General features: G+C 35.4%; 2 protein-coding genes across 4 annotated transcripts in view; both read left to right on the forward strand.

Moving 5' to 3' along the window:
• The window catches only part of tbc1d10b (TBC1 domain family, member 10b), a 442453-nt gene that overhangs the window by 81070 nt on the left and 341060 nt on the right, over window positions 1-20323 (forward strand). The gene's annotated exons all lie outside the window — the stretch shown is intronic.
• prr12b (proline rich 12b) overlaps window positions 1-20323 on the forward strand; it is a 34999-nt gene extending 14676 nt beyond the window's left edge. Inside the window, exons 5-16 of one of the 2 annotated variants that reach the window (XM_087244723.1) lie at window positions 132-350; window positions 1463-1540; window positions 2069-2876; window positions 2967-3463; window positions 5906-6022; window positions 6115-6248; window positions 8479-9122; window positions 11612-11731; window positions 14897-14994; window positions 15096-15227; window positions 18921-19016; window positions 19108-20323. In XM_087244723.1, coding sequence (XP_087100849.1) covers window positions 132-350; window positions 1463-1540; window positions 2069-2876; window positions 2967-3463; window positions 5906-6022; window positions 6115-6248; window positions 8479-9122; window positions 11612-11731; window positions 14897-14994; window positions 15096-15227; window positions 18921-19016; window positions 19108-19245 — 3081 coding nt within the window. In that variant the 3' untranslated portion in view covers window positions 19246-20323. The remainder of the gene's footprint in view (window positions 1-131; window positions 351-1462; window positions 1541-2068; window positions 2877-2966; window positions 3464-5905; window positions 6023-6114; window positions 6249-8478; window positions 9123-11611; window positions 11732-14896; window positions 14995-15095; window positions 15228-18920; window positions 19017-19107) is intronic. The other variant, XM_087244724.1, reaches the window with a different exon arrangement.

A 20323-nucleotide genomic window follows, 5' to 3' on the forward strand; every position in this document is an offset into this window, starting at 1 on the left:
CGCTAAATTTTAAAGTTTGTACCAGTAGTAAATTAGATATTGATTAATGATCAATGAAACCATAACAAAAAATATTGTTTATTCATTTAAAAATTGGCTTATGTATAAATACTTAATTGTTTTCCTCCCAGATTAAGCTCCCTATTCCTTCCATGCCCTCATCTGATTCCCTCTTGAGGACAGACTCCATGTCCAGCACAGATCCAGTATTGTCTGATGGTTCGGTAGGATCTGCACCATCTCTTGGTTTGAGCCCAGGGCCCACTAACAGCGTGGAGCTAAACAGAATCGACATGAACAGGAATGATATGGGATGTGGTCAGGAAAAAATGAAGCAGAAAGCCCAAGAGGTGAGTCTCAGTTTGGAAAAATCTTTAGTGAATGTTGAAATCTAGCAGAGGATTTTTAAATAACTCCAGATGTTTTATGTAAAATGTAGAACAAGTGGCACTTCAGTGGTTTGGTAGTTTAGCACATCATTTGTTGCAATAACTGTATCCTTTCATAATCACAAGCAAGATTTGTTTTATCATAGAAGTTGGTGCATTTAAAACCTTAGCATAAAGACAGAGCACAATCAATAAATTGTGATGAACTTGTTTTTACAATTTTAGGAACTAAAAACATGACAACCTCATTTATTAGTTAATATTGGGTCTTTAAATAACCTACAAATCTAGAGCAAGGTTTAGTGAAGGAGGTGTGAGGAGGTCAAATATTTTTTGGAAGACTTGCCAGGCCAGAGTGTTGGCAGCACTGATAGACTTAAACAATGGATTAAACATTTAAAAGACTTTTAAAGATTGCTTTATCAAGCACATTTCTAGTCATTGTAGTTAGCCCTGCTTAATACCGTTAGACAAGTGGTCAATTCCTGGAAGGCCGCAGCTTTGCATAGTTTAGCTCCAACCACCTCCAACTCACACCTGCTTAAAAGGTCTCTAGTAGTCTTGAACACCTTGATTAGTTGGATCAGCTGTGTTTGATCAGGTTTGGAACAAAACTGTGCAGAGCTGCGGCCTTACAGAAATTGAGTTTGAAACCTATGCGTTAGACAGTGCTATTTACCAGTTGAGGCAATTTGTAGCATGTGACATGAAATAAACTATGATTTATGCAATTAGTGACCCCTGATGAATTAAGGGACTAAGCCAAAGGAAATTGAATGAATGAATTATTTGAACAAAAAACCTAAAATAATACTGCCAAAGTTCTGTTCTACGTTGGAGAAGTAAAAGCTTACGAAAAGCATGTTCCTAAGCAAGAAGCATTTTACAGCCCTAATCAAACGATGTCCTCCATATGTTTAAAATGCACTTATGAAATGTCCTCTGTTGCCTCAGCAACAGGTAGCCTCTGGATAAAAGGGTGGAAGACAGCTAGTCGGGTGTTACAGTATGTGTACATATATGCTTTTTTTTGTGTGTATGCACAATTTTATATTTTTTTATTTATTTATTAGCAGATGTCCTGGGAGGGAGACATGGATGACCAAATGACCCCCGAGGCCTGGGCTACCATGCAGAAGCTCTCCAGCTCAGTAAGACTTGCATTCATTCTAATTCAAGATCTGATTTAGTTCTATAGAGAAGACAATAAATCACTCATATTTATTGTAATATGATAATATATACTCATAATATATTGTTTTAAATGCTAGTTTATGTGACCGTTCTCAGTGTCTGCTTCTTGCCACTAGAGGGAGCAATGGCCATAGACTAAGATGATTGGCAGACCACCCCGATGACTGAGTTCTTAAAAAAATGCAATAAAAGAAAGGGAGAGTGCTGTTGCTAGGGTGGCTGTTGCTAAGGTTACTGATTCATAGTAACCATCATCAACCACCCTGCTGTTCAGTAAGGTGTTTTACCTCTCTCCAGACACACCTAATATAAGAGAGTAGGACTACAGTGATTTGAAAATATAAGGATGATGAATCACAAAGAACATTTATTTTGAAGCAGGTTTTCTGGCTTTTTCATTCTTTTTCCTGCTCCTATTTTCTATCTTTGCCTTACTTGTGCTATTTGTCCATTTTCTTCCATTCTGCCCTTTTCGTTTCTCTCAGACGGATGAGAAATCTTCAGAGCTGAAGTCGGGTTTCATAACCTCCTTTCTGGATTTCTTAAAAACGGGGAAGAAGCCAGGCACTGAAGCTCCACCTGTAGATGGGTGCACGTCCACGGATTCCTCTTCAATAAAGGGAGGCATTCGCCCATTATCGCCACAACCACCCCCTCCTCCACCTCCTCACTTTGGAGAGAATGAAGGTGATGGAAGCCTGGGTCTCAGTAACTGTCCATCACCCTGTAAAAGACTTGACGAGGAGCTCAAGAGGAACCTAGAGACCCTGCCGTCCTTCTCCTCAGACGAGGAGGATTCTGTCAGTAAAAACCAGGACCTGCAGAAGAGCATCTCGTCAGCCATTTCTGCCCTCTATGACACTCCTCACAGCCTCGCTGCCATTCCTCCTCCACCTACACCATCACCACCCACTCCACAGACGGTCTCTCTAAACACCCCCCCACCACCCTCAGATCCAGAGTCTATCCTGCACGTTCATGCTGAACCAGAGCCTGACATACACGCGTCACAGCAGCTGGAAACACACACAAGGCCCAATCCCCAGGAGGAGGCACACATTCCAGGTGAGGACGAGGAACAGGAAGAGCCTGTACAGGAGACGCATGATGAAATACAGCAGAAAGACGACACACAGAGCGAGTGTGAGGAGGAAGGAGATGAGCTTGAAGAAGACAGAAGTGAAAAGGATGGAGCAGATCCGATAAGGACAGAAGAGAGCAAGCAGGAAGAGGAGGAGAAGGAGGAGGACGAACCTGCGTATGAAATGCTGGATGCTCTCAAGGCTGCTGAGAGTGAGTATTCAAACACATCCACAGTCAAGTTTAACATTCATATGGAATATTAATACCTCCTTCTTTTCTCAATCGCACACTATGTTTTAGGGTCTCCGTTGGAGTCACCTCCTGCTCCCCCTTCTCCTCCATCTCTTTCCCCCTCTCCCCCAACCTCTTCCTCGCCATCTCCTCTTCCTCCTCCACCTCTCTTTCTCCCCTCCCCTCTGCCATCTCAAGAAGAGGAGGAGAATATACAGCAACAGCCGCAACAGCCGCCGCTGCACAATTCCCTCCCTCCCAGTCCTTCTCCACCTGCTCTCCCTTCTCCCTCCCCGCCTCCACCCACGCTGCCCCCCTCCGCCACACCACCACCATCCCCCTCTCCACCTCCTCCCGAAGAGCTGCCCCAGCCCTCCCCAGAATCACCCCCCACCCCCGAAGATGCCCCGACGCCTCAGATCACGTCACTGCACCTGGCTAAGAAACAGTCCAACGCGGCCATTGCTGGAGAGAGTGAGGATGATGACAGCGAGAGTGGGGGGGAGGGGATCTTCAGAGAGCGGGATGAATTTGTGGTGCGCACAGAAGATATTGGTGCACTCAAGGTAGAAACAAATTCTCTGCTTTTGTTTTATTGTCTTATTTTATGTATAGAAATAATATTTAGATGCTTAAAGGGATTGAGAAGGAAAATGCTGGCTTACCATTTATTGTATGAATTATTTTCTTCCCTGGAACGTAAAAGAGGAAAGTTGGAAAACAAATCTGCTCCTCTGCACTTCCATTGTGTGGTTAAAAGCTGTAATACATAAATTCTACTGTTATTTTGACACATTAAAGTTTGATTACAATCGTACACAGTATGGCATGTAGTGAAAAGCTTTTGTTTAACTGCCCTGACTAGACAAGCAGGAGACAAATATGTACAGGGTACGAATTATACATTGACAATCGGGTAGTGTCGGGTAACTTATTTGGTAATGTTAGTTTGTGTAATACACATGCTTCTGTGAATTAAATGTAAGCATTAATTTTAATTCCATTCAATTTATGAATAAAAGGTCTTACGTTTTCAATATTTTGAGGGAAATTTTGTGTATTTTGACCTACAATGTCCTCTGATTAGCTATTTTAGAGGTTATTGTAGGTCAAACTATGCATCCAATTTTACTTTTAGGCGTAGATTAAATGCCTATTTTACAAGAAATGTGTTTTATGTGAACAATTATAATATCTGTTTGTGCTCTTGAGCTGCAGTTTTAGGCTGTTGAATTACTTCTTGCATAGACTGCTTGACATGATTATGCATTTACAATGGTATGAACCATTATAGGGGTGGTTAAATATACAGTTGAAGTTTATTTTTTCCCACAATTTTTTCAACACATTTCTAAACATAATATTTTTATTTATATTTATTATATAATATTGATTTTATTTAATATTTACCATGATGACAGTAAATAATATGTGACTAGATATTTTTCAAGACACTTGAATTAATAAGGCTAGTTATTGTTCAACAATGGTTTTATTCTGTAGACTATCAAAAAATATAGCTTAAAGGGGCTTATAATTTTGACCTTAAAATGTTTTTTTTTTTATTAAAAAATGATTTTATTTTAGTCGAAATACTAAACTTACTGTGAAAAATTTCTTTGCTCTGTTAAACATAATTTGGGAAATATTTAAAAAAGAAAAAAAAATTAAAGGGGGCTAATAATTCTGACTTCAACTGTATAAATATATTTTAACTATTAATATTATTTAAGTTACTGATCAGAGTTAACTAATTAAACCTTAGCACTTTCCATACATCTTGTTTTTATGTCCTTCAGGGAGGATCAAATGGTAATTAGCAGGGTCAGACCCCCCAAACCTGTACCATATGTAGATGGTACAGTATAAACATGAAAATTAGTTGTTTACACATCATGCTTCTAATCAGATTTTCATCTTGTCTTTCTATTTCTTTTTTTCTTTTTTTTTTTTTTAGATTTTATTGATTTTTCTCATTTCAAATAATGCAGATGAATATCAAATAGAGAGCATTAACATAAAAGCAGAACAATACAAAATAAATAAATACAATAAATAAATAGTCATATAAATTGAATAAGTAAACCAAACCATTACACATACAAAAAAGGGGGTATAGGGTTGCTAATATCATAGCCTTAATTATTATTTTGTCTTATTACATGTTTGCTAGCATTGTGTATTGCAGAAATTTTTCCTATTTATCAACATAAATGTCAATCCTTCCATATAAACTGTAGGAGAGTTTTTCGAAACTCGTCCTAACTCCGAAATCTACTCAAAGATCGGAGGTCTACTGGAAAATTTCCAGTTTTTAGCAATCATCCATCTGCCTAACATGATACAGCTCTGTATACACTGTGATTCAGCTTTATTCATGTGGCTTAAGGGAAAGGGTCTTAAAGTATGTATAGGCATGGGCAAAAGTCATACTGGGTGTGCAATATTAGGTATATAAGGTATTCATGCACCTCCCTCTAAAAATATTGGACTTCTGGGCATTGCCATAATGCATGAAAAAGGTCACCTGCTTCTTTCTGGCATCGCCAGCATTCTGGATTGTTTTTGAAACCTGCTCTTAACAGTCTCTTAGGGGTCCAGTAAAAATTTTAAACGGTATAAGATGTGTTCTAACATCTCTGGACATGATTTTAAATTGCCAGCAAATATTCAAATGTGCATCCTAAATCTTTTTCCCATATTATCAGAACTAATATTTTGACTAATTTGACTGAGCAGTGCATAATGTTTAGAAACTTCATGGCCAGTACTCATCTTGTCTTTTTAAACTGGTAAACGATTTCAGCTGTAATGTTGAACTGGTTGTCCATTAAGACTTTTTAAAGTCTGCTTTACAATACATGTTACTTTTTACTCCTGTAAGGATAAATACAAATAGAACTATGTCACCTTGAACTATAAAAAATAGTTGGTTATTTCATTTTAATCTCCATTGTATAACATTAAAACTTCTATATCAAATTCTTAATTCTCTCTTCTTTTCTCAGTTGGCGCTGCAGACCGGGCGAGAGCCTCCTCCTATCTGGAGGGTCCAGAAAGCTCTGCTGCAGAAGTTTGCTCCTGAAATCAAGGATGGACAGCGGCAGTTTTGTGCTACCAGTAATGTGAGTGTCTCCCTAGATAGCATGTCTGCTTGCATTAAAATGTAGTCACCACAGTGAACTCAAACTATCTGTCCTCTGTCACTCATTGGCAGTATTTGGGCTACTTCGGAGATGCAAAGATGCGCTATCAGCGTTTATATGTCAAGTTCCTGGAGAATGTGAACAAAAAGGATTACGTTCGAGTGTGCTCGCGGAAACCTTGGCATCGGCCCAGTCTCACACTGAGGTAATTTCACCCTAAATGACCTTCTGGAGCTACTGTGGTCCTGTGATATGTAGCAGTTAATGCAGTAGTTACTGTCAATCATAGAAATTTGTGATCATTTACTCACCCTCATGCTGTTCAAAACTCTCATGCTGTTGCTTTTCACTGTGAAGCAGATTTGTTTTCACAGAATAAATGTACTCCACTTGTTACGGCTCTGTTCTCACCTGATATTAAGGTCAATTTTGGTCTGTAGAAAACAGAAGAGGGAAACACATTCCTGTTTATACCTGATGTTTTATTCAGTGTGCGAATTATACATTGACGATCAGAGGGGTCAACTTTTTCTGTAATGTTAGTTTTTGTAATACACGCTTCAGTTAATCTTATTTATTAATAAATCTATTTAAGTTTTCAGTATTTTGAGGGATATTTAGTGTATTCTGACCTACAGTATCTAATAAGCTACTTCTAAGGTTACTGTAAGTCAAACTATGCATCTATTTTGACTTGACTTTTAGGCTGTAAGTAGAAACAAAGCTATTTTATGAGAAAACAGTCTTGTGTTACATTGTCTCTAGATCTGCCGGTTTCAGTCTCTTGATTGAGTTTTTTCTCGCAGAATGATTGGTGCGATCATGCATTCACAGTAGTATGAACCATTATAGGGGTGGTCAAATGTAGATTTATATTATTATTTACATTTTTTTGTATTAATTTTAATTATTAGCATTATTATTTAAAATACAAAGCAGAGCTAATTATTTCTCATTATTACAGAGCTGACCCCCTATACATGTTGTTTTGATGTCCTTCAGGGGGTATCAAGCGTTAAAAAGGGGGGGTCCATCTCGCCATACTCCTTTATAATTCACACCCTAGTTTTAATCCATTTTTCTGTCCACTTTTCAGAGTTCTTAGGATCTATGGCCAGGTCTATATACAAGCCGCTTTTTGATCTTGTAGCCTAATATTGTAAAATAAGCAACTTGCATTATGAACATGAAAGGAGATGATGCACAATAACTGAATGCTGCAAAACATAGAAAGCCGTGGCTTTTCATGAGAATCAGCACTGGTTAGAGAACATTGCATTTTACATTTATGCCTCTTCAACCAAATTAACAACTTCAGATAAAAAAATAATCTAGTCTAGTGTGCTTTAGGGATGGGATGATAACCGCTTTCAAGGTTTACAGAGGTTTGGAAAAGTCAAGGTTTTGAAACCACATTTATCTTCTTTTATACCATTCCTATATCCTATAAGGTATATGTACATGCTTTTTTTATGTACATGTGTTTTTTAGGGCAACCGTATCCACAGCAAAAGAACTCTCTAAATCAAATGCTACTGGTCAGCCCACAATTCAGGAATTGTTTGAAAAAACAAGTTACTTATACACCAACATCCAAGCATGCTGTAGAGCTGAACAGTGCAGTGGCTTTACTTTATATATAAAGAAAAGAAAGCCTTTTAAAGTTGTTATGGAGATAGTCAGCGATTTATTTAAATTGTTTATCCTGACATGTTAAAATAAAAAGCCAAAATATAAAAAATGTTTCTTAAAATAAAATAGACTGTGTTCAAAAGGGATTTTTTAAATTCAGACATTTTAAAAGAACTGATCACAATACCGTTATAATATCAAGGTTATCATACCGTCAGAATCTTACACCAGCCCATGCTTAGTGTGCTTTAACGGCACATCCTAAAAATTTGAAGAATTAGGTCAGTCGGCAGGTTCAAATGGAATTGGCTGCATCAATGTTTTTGTTTGCCTCTGAAAGTGGATGAAGGTGGACAAGCTAAAAATGTTCCACACCCTGCTAAATCTGCCGTAATATCCCCTTGTGATCGGATCAAGAATAAGGATCTTAATACAAGGTGTAAACAGGGCCATATTTGTCTGACGGGAAAATAAGTATCTATCCACTGATAATCTCCCAGTGCAGCAGCTCTCAGATGGTTTATGTTCCTCGGACTTGACATTATGACATTTGATTTTGAGACACATGAGACTAATGACATTTGATGCCAGTGACAGCCCACCTGCTGCATAGCTTGTCTGATATTCATCACTAAAAATGACCCTGTCACAATATGCAAAAGGCTTAGAAAAATCTTTACAGAGTTCAAATTTAAAGCTACGTGAGAGTTAATGATAGCAGATTCAGATTTCTTGGAGCTGTCAAGTTCATCAGTTTATTGTCAATAAACATGGGTAAGAGAAATGTTTTTTCTTCCCATCAGGCGCCAGTCGCTCCCTAAACCACAACCTGTACGGAGCCTGACTCCACCTCGCATGGAACGAGACGATCGAGAGAAGGAGAGAGAAAGACAACGGGAGAAAGAGCAACGGGAGCAAAGAGAAAAGGAAAAGGAGAGAGAAAGAGAAAAGGAACGGGAACGAGAGAGGGAGCAGATCGAGAAATCTCGCCGAGAAAAGGAGAAGGAGAAAGAGAGGGAGCGAGAGCTAGAAAAGCAGAAAGAGAGGGAGAAACAAAAAGAAAGGGAAAAGGAGAAGGAAAGAGAAAAACAACGAGAGAGAGAAAGGGAAAAGGAAAAACAAATGGAGAAGGAAAGAGAAAGGGAAAGACAGAGAGAGAAGGAAAGGGAAAAACAACGAGAGAAGGAGAAGGAGAAAGAGCGAGAGAAGGAAAAGAAACTCCAACAGAGACAGACTCAAGAGAAGCTGGACAGGAGACCGGCCTTGGTGGAGCGCGGGAGGGTCAAAGAGGACAAGAAAGTTGGAGAGAAGCGTGCTGACAGGACGAGAAGCAGGCCTGTCAAAGTAAAGGCAGAACCTCCACCCAAAAAGAGGAAGAAGTGGCTGAAAGAAGTGCCCTCTTCTTCAGATTCAGACTCTTCGCCTGAGCCGCCCAGTGATGATGAAGGTGTGTATGAAATATGCCCATATTCAGTCATTCATTGTATTCACAATACTGATTTTCACATGCACAATACTGACATCAAGAGCACTTCAAAACACTGTGAATAATGATTTATAGTTTCATTTTAGAGTTCCTTCAAGACTTTTTCGATTGTTGTATCAGGTTATCCGTAACGACTGACTTTATTTTAAACCGTTTGACATGTTTTCACATTCTTTGCACGGTAATCTGAAAAAGACACCGTCTTGTCTCTCTGAGTCTTGCACCAGGTTGCACATTTGCACTATAGACACTTTCACTTCATGTATCTTAGAAACATTCTGCATTTCAATTGTGCTTCATTCTGGTAAGTGGGCTTGACAAACCACCTGTGGAAACACTTTTCTCTCTTCTGCACCTGACATTTTTATCTAAACTCCATCTTACAAGAACTCAATAATGAAAACGATGTTTACTGTAAATGTACCACAATCATGTTGCACTGCTGCTTCAAACTTAAATACCTCGTTTGCATAATATTCACCTTTAATACCTCTCTTGCACAACATCCTGCACAGCATTGTTCAGTCACAAATAAAAGTACTTGTATAGCTTTGTCTTGTGTGTTTAGTTAAGTATCTTATAGTATTAGTTAGTTATGCATAGTTTTTTTTTTAAATAGCTCATGTCCAGTGTTGTGTTTGTATTTATGATTAATTTATTTAGCACTGTGGTCCTGCGAGACACGGCATTTCGTGTGTCTGTATGTCCACACATGTAGCTGAATGACAATATAGTTGACTTGACTTGACTTGGTCTACAACATTGAAAATTATGTGACCACTTGTAGGCCTTTCGTTCATTTACCCTTTATGGTACAGTTTCAGTTCGTTAAAAATAGTTAATTTAATAACTATAGTCAGTGCAATGATGAATATTAATTTTCGGTTGTTAATATCGGATTTTTTTTTTATTGAAAAGTTTAAAATAACAGGATTTAGATGTAATAAAACAATAAAACTAATTTGTGACAAAAATTACTTTTGAAAATGAAAAATGTTCTTGCTTAATAAAAGTTTTTTTTTTTTTTTAAGCAAAATATTTCTGAGCCCAAACTTTTGAACAGAAGTGTAGGCCATGATATTTAAATATGGTAGTCTTTCAGTATGATATTTACAGTGTCCAGCGTGAATGAGTACACACTGTACAGATATTTGTGTAAATACATTAGATTAGCTCTAGTGTGGACTTTGGTACTGACTAATCTAACAAAATAACTGAAGATGACAGTGCAGTTTTTATACGCCCCAATGAACATGCTGGTAAAAAAAATATATATTAAAAATTGAATAAATAGGAAAAGTCAAGAATCATGAAAATATAAAATTGTGTAGTTTTGTTAGCAAAATTAAGTTAATTATTATGTCTCTATTCCTAATGATGTTAGATGACCACACTCATATAAATGTGTATAAAACTATTTTGTTTAAATGCATCAAAATATTTGGACTACATCCAAGAAAATGATAAAAATATCCAAAGTGGGTGTACTCATTTATCCTGATATATAATTATATATATCAAAGTATTTTATTATTATACATTATATTATTTACTATATAATACCAATTACAAGTCCATTTAAAACCAATTCAAATGAATAATACTGTGTAAAATTACCTGTACGTTCTGTCTTAGGCTATGTGTATAGTTTAAATATGTATAGTTAGTAGTTTGTATAGTGAGATTACTGCTCCGGTATGTTAATTATATATAGGTTTAAAGTTCAGTATTGTGTTCATATTTTTGATTGTTTATTGATGTAGTACCTTGGTCCTGCGAGACACACCTTTTTGTTCTACTATATCTCCACACATGTAGTGAAATGACAAAAAAGCTCAATATGACTTGACTTAAGTATTTAAAATGATTCCAATGCAGTACTTTTAAGTTAGGCTTGATCGGGTACTAAGAAATGTTAATCAATCCTAAATTGTTACCAAATATTGTTAAAATTTCTGTCAGGTATCCGTTTAATTGAGGTTGATATTCGATCTTTCTATGGATCATTTCTCTCCACACAGTTCTATTAATCACCGGTTATTTGAGTTTGCGCATACTCATGTTGGTATCAGGTTTGACAGTATCAAGCCAACGAGGTCTTGGGCGGCCTTTCTCCCGACATGGCCAAAATCGGATCATTTCTGTTTGTTAATCTTGACTTCCAGCTAGGTCTTTGGCTTGATGTACCCTAGGACTTTTTGTTGGTGATTCTCGCTGTCCGTGAGATGCGCAACAGTTAAAATTTAGTAACAGAAAAATGATACTGATATAGTCTGTAATCAGCTCAATATATGCCACGATGACCATTGGATTTAGTTAACCTCACATTATATGCAGGATATGTTCAGAAATCTCTCTGATTTCATTTAATCTCTCTGATCTTCATTTTGAATATGAATGAATTACTTAAGGCTTTGTTGTCATTTGTTTTGCATGTGTTCAATCCTCAGTATCCACACGCAGTGGGATGAACAGTCGGGCCATGAGAGAGATGTTTCGCAGTTATGTGGAGATGCTGGTCAGCACCGCTTTGGACCCTGACATGATCCAGGCTCTGGAGGACACCAACGGTGAGCCTCATCATTTGATAAATATAAAGTGCATGTGTGGAGGAGTGGTGGAGGTGATTAAGGGAGAGAAAGACAGACAGAGCAATGAAAGAGAAGTTTAATAAAGCAAGCGAGGTTGAGAGAGAGCACAATGAGGTGAGACTGGAAGAATAATGACAAGGAAAAGATGCTGAGGAAAGAGGAAAGCTGCGGTGACTGATGAAAGCAGTTACATTAAGTTTCATAACATAAGTGTTTAAATGTACGCATAGCTCGTTTTTGTGGGGAAGCAGATGATGTCATCTGTCCAGGCCTAAAGACAAATTTAAAGTCCCCAAGAAATCTAGATTTTGTTAGCTCACATTACCAGTTTTGAGGTGAACAATTCATCTGTGAATGTTATTAAGAAAAAAAAGATGGTTTGCCCATCTAATCTTTCATTTTTATCTGAAAATGCGGTTCCTGTTTGCTTTGTTAAATTGTCAGATTACATGATTTTGAGGTAAACATGCTTAACCACACCCCTCCAAGCGTTACTTTTGACAACAAACAGAAATAGTGAACAGGAGGTGTCTGTTAGGTTGTAATAACTCTGCCCTAACTCTTTTTCCCATCTCTCTGAATGAAATGCCTACTTTATTACGCTCAATGAGCTTACATTAGAAAAACAAGCCGCGCACACTGTTTGCTCCTTTAATATTCCGTTTCTATAGGAACTGCTTCACAATATCCAAAAAATAACGGTCGCAGATTCTGGTTCATGAGGACTTAAACTAAAAAATAAGTAATTTAACATTAGTTTAACGTGCAAAAAAAATCAAAAACTGTTTAAAACAGCCATTTATTTTATATAGTTATATATAGTTATATCAACTTTAATTTTTAAATGATTATAAAACAGGAAGAATGGGTGTTTTTCAACAGTTTTAGGACAACTTTGAAGAAAGGTTTTGATCCACTTCAAATGTTGACTAGTGTAGATATGCTCACGGTGAATCTCTTTTTCATTTCTAATAGAAACAAGTTCAGAATAACTGAGCACAAATGAATAAGTGTATTCATGCTGGACATTTCCTACTTGTTTATCTGTGTTTCCTTCTTGTTTCCTTCTAAAAAAATGTTTTGGATTGCATTTCTTAACTCCTAATGTCGCTAGTTAAACACATCCCATTTTTTCAACACATCCCATAATTTCTAAATTATCAGCCTCTACCAAATGGTTGATATGTCGATTTATGTTAAAAGTACCAGAAGTAAAATATATACTATGAAAAATATGAAAATAGGAAGTGTAAGACCAATTTATTTAAAAACTAAAAGATTTTTAAATACTAAATCATCTTTATTTTTTGAAGTATGCCATAAAATATTTCACATTCTCATTTAACACGTTTTCTTGAGTTTTTACAATAAAACCAAAATCAAGTGTAGTAGTGCAACAGGATTATGTTTGTTAGATTTTTTTGTAAACAATCAATGCTGTGCGTGTAAACCATTATTCAAAATATGAAAATTATTTTCAACAAAATATGGTCAACCATTTGGTAGAGCAGACAGTTAAAGGGTAAGCATTTGTTGAGTGAAGAACCATACGTGTTATCTTCATTGTCATTGATTACAATATATATATATATATATATATATATTTGTGGTCACGTGGTAGAGTGGCGCAGACTGTAAATAACAGAGTAATACCATGAAATATTATACATACTGTTGTAAGGTATGAACAAGCCAATGATTTTAGCTGTTGTTTTATCATCTTTGGTAGTTTAGGTGGTGTAGTAGTGTATTGCTTTAAATTCTAGAACGCATTTGGTTATTCATTGCACTCAATGACTCATTTGATGTCCTCAAAATCATTGATTAGTTTTGGCATTTTGTTGTTGTCTTGCGGCAATAACTTACATGTAATTTTAAGACTTACATGTTTTTCCTAACACCAAACAATTACATTTTTGTTTCAAATGTTAAAGGGTCAGTTCAAAGAAAAATAAAAATGATGTTATTATTTACTAACCTCATGTCGTTCCAAACCCCTGAGATCTTCGTTCACCTTCAGAACGCAAATACAGATATTTTAGATGAAATCCGAGAGCTCCCTCATCCTTCATAGAAAGCAATAGTCACAAGACATTCAAAGTCCAGAAAAGGAACCAAAAATATTTGTGAAGACATTCCATATGACTGTAACCATACAAAGCTCCAAGAACTAGTTGTTGAAATGTATCTTTCATATCAGGTCAGGGTGCATAAATACTATGGGAATTTGATGCATATGTGTTGCACTGCTGACTTCATAATGGCAAATACATCAAACCTATACCTATAGTAAACAAGCAAGTGAGCAAAATCCTATTTACAGGGCTGTTTTTTTTATTTTTGCATACAAAAGTGTTTTTGGAGCTATGTATGCTTACAGTTGGACCAATGTTAGTAATTTACATTTTGTAAGTGAACTAATTCTTTAAATGTGAAAACAATGGTATCAATGTTGCATTCAATTAAAATGATGCTTCAGGTTGTACTATAAATCAGCTTTCTTATGTTTCTACTTGTTATATATAAATAAATACTAAATAAACTGGATTAAATGAACTACAGAAGATTACCAAGTCAAAAAAATTTCGAGACGCAACGCAGCACTTACCTATTGCACAATCAGAATGGACTGATGGTAGTTCTAAGTTGTTTATTTACCAGCAAGAGCAAACATTCATTCATTCATTCATTCATTCATTTTCTTTTCGGCTTAGTCCCTTTCTTAATCTGGAGTCGCCACAGCGGAATGACCCGCCAACTAATCCAGCTGGTTTTTTACGCAGTGGATGCCCTTCCAGCCGCAACCCATCTCTGGGAAATGTATTATATAATGTTATATTATACAATATATTAGTATCAGGAAAACGTTTTAAACTAAAAGAGCTTCTTCTTCAGTACGCCAGTTTGTGCTTTTAATTTGCTAGAAGTAAATAAGTATAGTAATAAATAATCAAATAATATAAATCAAAAGTTACAGTAAAGACAATTCTAATGTTTAAAGAAGTTTTGATTTGTTTTTTTTAAGTGTGATGTGTTTATACAAATGTGAATGTATTAGTTTTACAAAACCCTCAGCTCTTAGGCGTCATTTAACAAATTAAAAACCAGCACATTATCTCTTAACTCCTCCCCTTTTCTGCACAGATGAGCTTTATCTCCCACCCATGCGGAAGATTGACAGCATCCTCAACGAACAGAAACGGAGGCTGTTGAGAAGGCTCAACATAAGTGTCCAGCATCAGGTGACAACAATGGCTTTCAGGAATACCTAAATGCTACTCAAGGCCTCCTGATCTGTGTTTTAAGTCAGTTTCTGACTCAGTCTCTCTTGTTCTTTAAATAGGAAGCACTGCACATGTTCCCTCAGATGACCGCAGACCCCCTGGACTCTGGAGCGGTGAAAGTGCATCTGGGTGGGGAAGGTTATAACAGGAAAACTCTCAACAGAGTCAAAAGGAGCCTTCCCAAACAGCAGGCAAGTTCTGCAGTGGATTGTTTACATAATTATATTTAGTAAGTAAAGCAGCATGCTAGCACTTTTAGTTTAGCTGTTCAGCAAGCAACCCGAAAGGTGTTTGGATGCTTCAGATACACCTAAATGCAGCGTTTATAGGGGTATATGGATACATGATTATGGAGTGATCTGAAATATGTGAATAATAATCTGAAACAACATCTTTCTGAGCACATAAGATTAAAAACTCTCTTGACTCTCATTACTTGTCTGATTCCTCAAGCTTTCATCAGACTTGTGGCCGACATTTGTTTTAGAGATTACAATTAAATATTCATGGTATATTTTGGTAGCATTTATGAGTTAAAATGTAGCTGGCTGTGTACTATAGGCACATTATATTGCAGTATCGACATAACGATCGCAGGCTACTGAATCTAATCAAATCATAAATGTGTTGTGGTCTCTGCCACATCGCCTGTGTGAACTTGAGGGATTTTAAACCTCCACTAGAATCACCTGGGACCATCTGATTAAATGTCATTGCAAAAAGGCTAAAAAAGGCATCATTTGCTTGTATCTGCTATTTGCTGTGATGTTTTGTTGTATAATGTGGTCATATTCATACATTACAGTTTTTTCCAATTGGTTACACACACAATCATTTCATGTCACACAATTTCTCAAACATCTTACTCAAAATGCAAAACTACACTGCAAATCTCCAAAACCAGAAACTGTTTCAAAGCCTTGAACTCAGATTTTTATTGAATAAAACACTTTTTTTCAAAACACTACAAACAACGCTACCTAAAAAACAAAGATCTAAAGGGAAGCTACATGCTTTCCTTTTCCAAACACAAACATTCAAAATGAAACACTCTCTCACACACACACTACTCAAATGTGGACACACTCATTTCTTAACTGATTACTAACCTGTCACTGTAGTAAAGGCCTATAAATAGGCCAAAAGTGACCAAAGAGCATGAATAAAAGTGGTACTTGCATTAAACTGAAAGAAATTAGACCATCACTTACTGGTTCTTTAAAGACCTTTGACAACTTGTGGGGCCTCCTTTTAGCTTATCTGCTGGGTAACTCTCTTAATTCTTAAGCTGAGCAGTAATATATGATTACAGATTTATTATTCATTATTATTTCTTTTTATCTTTATTATTATTATTTATTTTATTCATTATTTTTTTAAACTTATTAATTATGTTTATCTATTTTTTTTAGTGGGAAGCTATAGGCTGTTGAGAGTGGGAAGTGTTTATTTGGAGTTGTGTTAACAACAACTTTAAAGGATAATTATAAAATGAATATTGTAACTGATATTTCATGTAGAAAACTTAATAAAAGTTTTAAAATAAAACTTAATACATTTATTCCAGGGGAATTTTCATACTTTAAATTTATATTTATACACACGCACACACATAATAAATGTCAAATTTAAACAATGCCTGCAAAAAAAAATCCCTGCTAATAATAATTTTTGGGTTTATCCTATGATCATTATAAAGAAATGACTCGTGAATTCAAATATGATTTTATGTGAAAACAAAATAAAAGATTATGACTGTTTTAGAAACTAAGCATTCATCAGGTCCAAATACACATAGAATGTGATAACCAGGGTTAAAACTGGTTTTAAAACATTAAAATCAGAGTGAAATAACTCAACTTACAGAACTGGGCTGTTTTGGGTAAAAAACAAAAGCTGGTTTGCCACCTTTCCATGAATTGTAGTTTTGTACCAAACGCGTATTTACATTTTCTAAGTCCTAAATTCCTTTACAAAAGAACAGAGGAATTCTTCTCAGCCTGCCACTGGCAAGTTTAATATACCCTAAGTTCTTAAGCTTCTTCAGGCAATGGACTACCCCCCCAAGACCACACGCATGCAATTTTGTTCTTTACTGTAATATATATATATATATATATATATATATATATATATATATATATATATATATATATATATATATATATATATATAATTCCGCTTTACATATATTTTTAATTTTATTTATTTGTTTACATTTGTACGTCCAGCATGTTCATGGTTTTGTTGTATGCTACTGTATACAACAGTAATGTTTGGACTACTAAATTTTTTCTGTTTCTTCATGTGATTGGTGTGTACAGTGTACCTGTTACCTTCTCAGCAGATTATTTTCACTGTAGAACTTTGTATTGAAATGTAGATTTAAGCCTACGAAACAGCAACTTAAGAGCTTTAGATTTAGAACAACATGCTATATCCAAACATTTACTATTAACAAAGAAGTGTTTGCCATTTGATGCTAATTCTTCGTTCTGACATGTTTATGGCATTTTGAATGCAAATGTGAGGCAGTTTGTGTGTGCAGTTTTAAGTGGTGTTTGTAGAGTTTTGACAAAAAAGTGACAGGGTTTTGAAAATTTGTGTAAACCGTTAGAAAAAATTGTAATTAGACTCATTTCACTCTAAACCCTATAAGGCTTTATTTATTCTGTGAATTGCTTTAAAGCATGGTTTTACCCTCATACAGTTATACATTCTGGGTGTGTTTGGACCTGATGAATGCTTATTTCCTAAAACTGTCATAATCTTTTTTTTTTTGTTTTCACAAAAAAACATTTTCTATTTCACTAGTCACTATTTCATAATGATCATAGGATAAACCCATAACCCATGAAATTATTATTAGCAAGGCTTTTTTTTGCATGCAAATGTTTTTATTTGGTTAAATTACAATTTTATATATATCGAAGTAAACATGATTAATAAGTAAAAAATAAAATAAATAATAATGAATAAATGATAATAACAATTATATATATATATATATATATATATATATATATATATATATATATATATATATATATATATATAAATATATATATATATATATATATATATATATATATATATATATATATATATATATAAATATATATATATATAAATATATATATATATATATATATATATGTATATATATATATATGTATATATATATATATATATATATATATATATATATATATATATAAATATATATATATATAAATATATATATATATAAATATATATATATATAAATATATATATATATATATATATATATATATATATATATATATATATATATATATATATATATATATATAAATAATATGTCATACATTATTGCTCGGCTTAAGAATCAAGAGAGTTAGCCAGCAAAGCTAAAAAGAGGCACCACAACTTGTCAAAGGTTAAAGAACCAGTAAGGGATGGTATAATTTCTTCTAGTTTTTCTGCAAGTGAACACTACTTTTATACATGCTTTTTTATCTTTATAACTCTTGACTGCTCAAACACTGCAAATTTATGAAACTTAAATATTTATTTCAAACAAAACATCAGTATTAAAGTAAATATAATAAATATTACCATAAATCTTTTATAAATTATATAATAAAAGGACATTTTTGGTGAAAAGATTGTTGTAATGCAGTGGATTGTCAATGTTTTTTCAATACATTTGAACTTTTTGCTGAACCAGATGTCATCTTTTCCACAGATAAAAATAAGTCAGTCACGTTTGGAACAATAAAGCAAACCCTGTAGTGTCCAAATTGTTTTTGGGGTCATTGCACTTCATATGCATGCCTATCTTGAGGTCTCAGAGCTTTCTTTCTTTGCTCGTAACCCAATCTCTATTATGTTCCTGTCAGGACCTGAAGCTGTCAACAGAGACATGTCGAAAATACAGTCTCTATCACTCGCTTCATCACTACAAATATCACACCTTTCTGCACTGTAAAAAGGAGGTATGCGAGAATAAGAGCTTTTCTTAAGAAATGCGTCACTGTGTCCCTGATAAAAACCCTGTCCTCTCTCTCTCTCATTCTCTATGCTCAGACGGACAGCATTGAACAGGCAGCAGAGGAGGATCCAGGTCAGGAGGAGGTGGTTCAGCAGTGCATGGCCAACCAGGGCTGGCTGGAGACTCTGTTCAATTCCTTTATTGAACTGCTGACGCTTAGCACCAAGGCTTAAGATTCAGCTGTCCACGATCCAAACACGTCCTGTTTGGAGAGAGGAGAAACTGCGTCCTCTCAGATGAAGCCGCTGCACCTCCAGGTTGCAGGAAAATGAGATTTTCCTTTGCAGAATGTGAAAGAGCCAGTGGCGGTTTAAGCTGTTGCATTTTAACATGAAATGTTTTTTGTAAAGCCTTCATTCCTCTCTCTTTCATTATGTGTCAGCTCCCTGCGACTGGAGCCACAGGGAGACGGTATGAAAACAACAACAACGACGACGACAACAAAAAAAAGCAAATGTGTAAAGACAGTTGTCTGCACAGAGACAAATAACGATAGTGCCAAAGGGAACAGGGTTGAAAACCTCACTGGTCAGCAGTGGTTTGGCAGAGGTGAGCTTTGAATGCTATGTTCCACGCACACTCTTCTATATAAATATGTATTATGAACAATTATGATTTGTATTATTTATACATGGACATTTATACATGGTTACCTCCCAGAGCTGGGACAGTTTGCTGTTATTATTTTGAATAATAATGCTCATGTTTTATGAGGGTGTACATGAAATGAGCCACCCATAGACCCCCAAACGTCCTGTCCCCTCAACTGAAGGACAAGGCGGGCAGGATGTGGACTAAAGAAGCGGGGTCAAAGCAGTGTGTAGTTCCTTTTTTGTCAACAACAACATCAACAACGAAAAAAAAGAAAATAGAGCAAAAGAAAAAAACTGTATTTAAAATGAAACGTGTTCTTTCTGTTTGTTCTTTAAAAGAAAATGCGGAAAAAGAGGTGTACGTGTTCGTTTTCTCAAAGAAAACACGACTGTGCAGAGGGATGTAATCGATTTTAAAGTGTGCAAAATGTCTGTGTTTACTGTTTGTTTTTTTATCTGTTGGTTGTTTACGATGATAATTATTATTATTATTAATATTATTTTGGAGGTTTGCTTATTTCTCTCTTCTGTAAATATTGTACAGTTGCTTCAGTCTCTCTCTACCCGTTCCTCATCTGTACATGAATCCTCCTGTATTTGACAAACGCAAATAAAAGAAAAGAAAATGACTTTATGAAAATCATGCATTTTCACAAGA

Source organism: Danio rerio, chromosome 3 (assembly GCF_052040795.2).
Source record: "Danio rerio strain M-AB ecotype USA chromosome 3, GRCz13ab, whole genome shotgun sequence".
NCBI classification, from domain to species: Eukaryota; Metazoa; Chordata; class Actinopteri; order Cypriniformes; family Danionidae; genus Danio; species Danio rerio.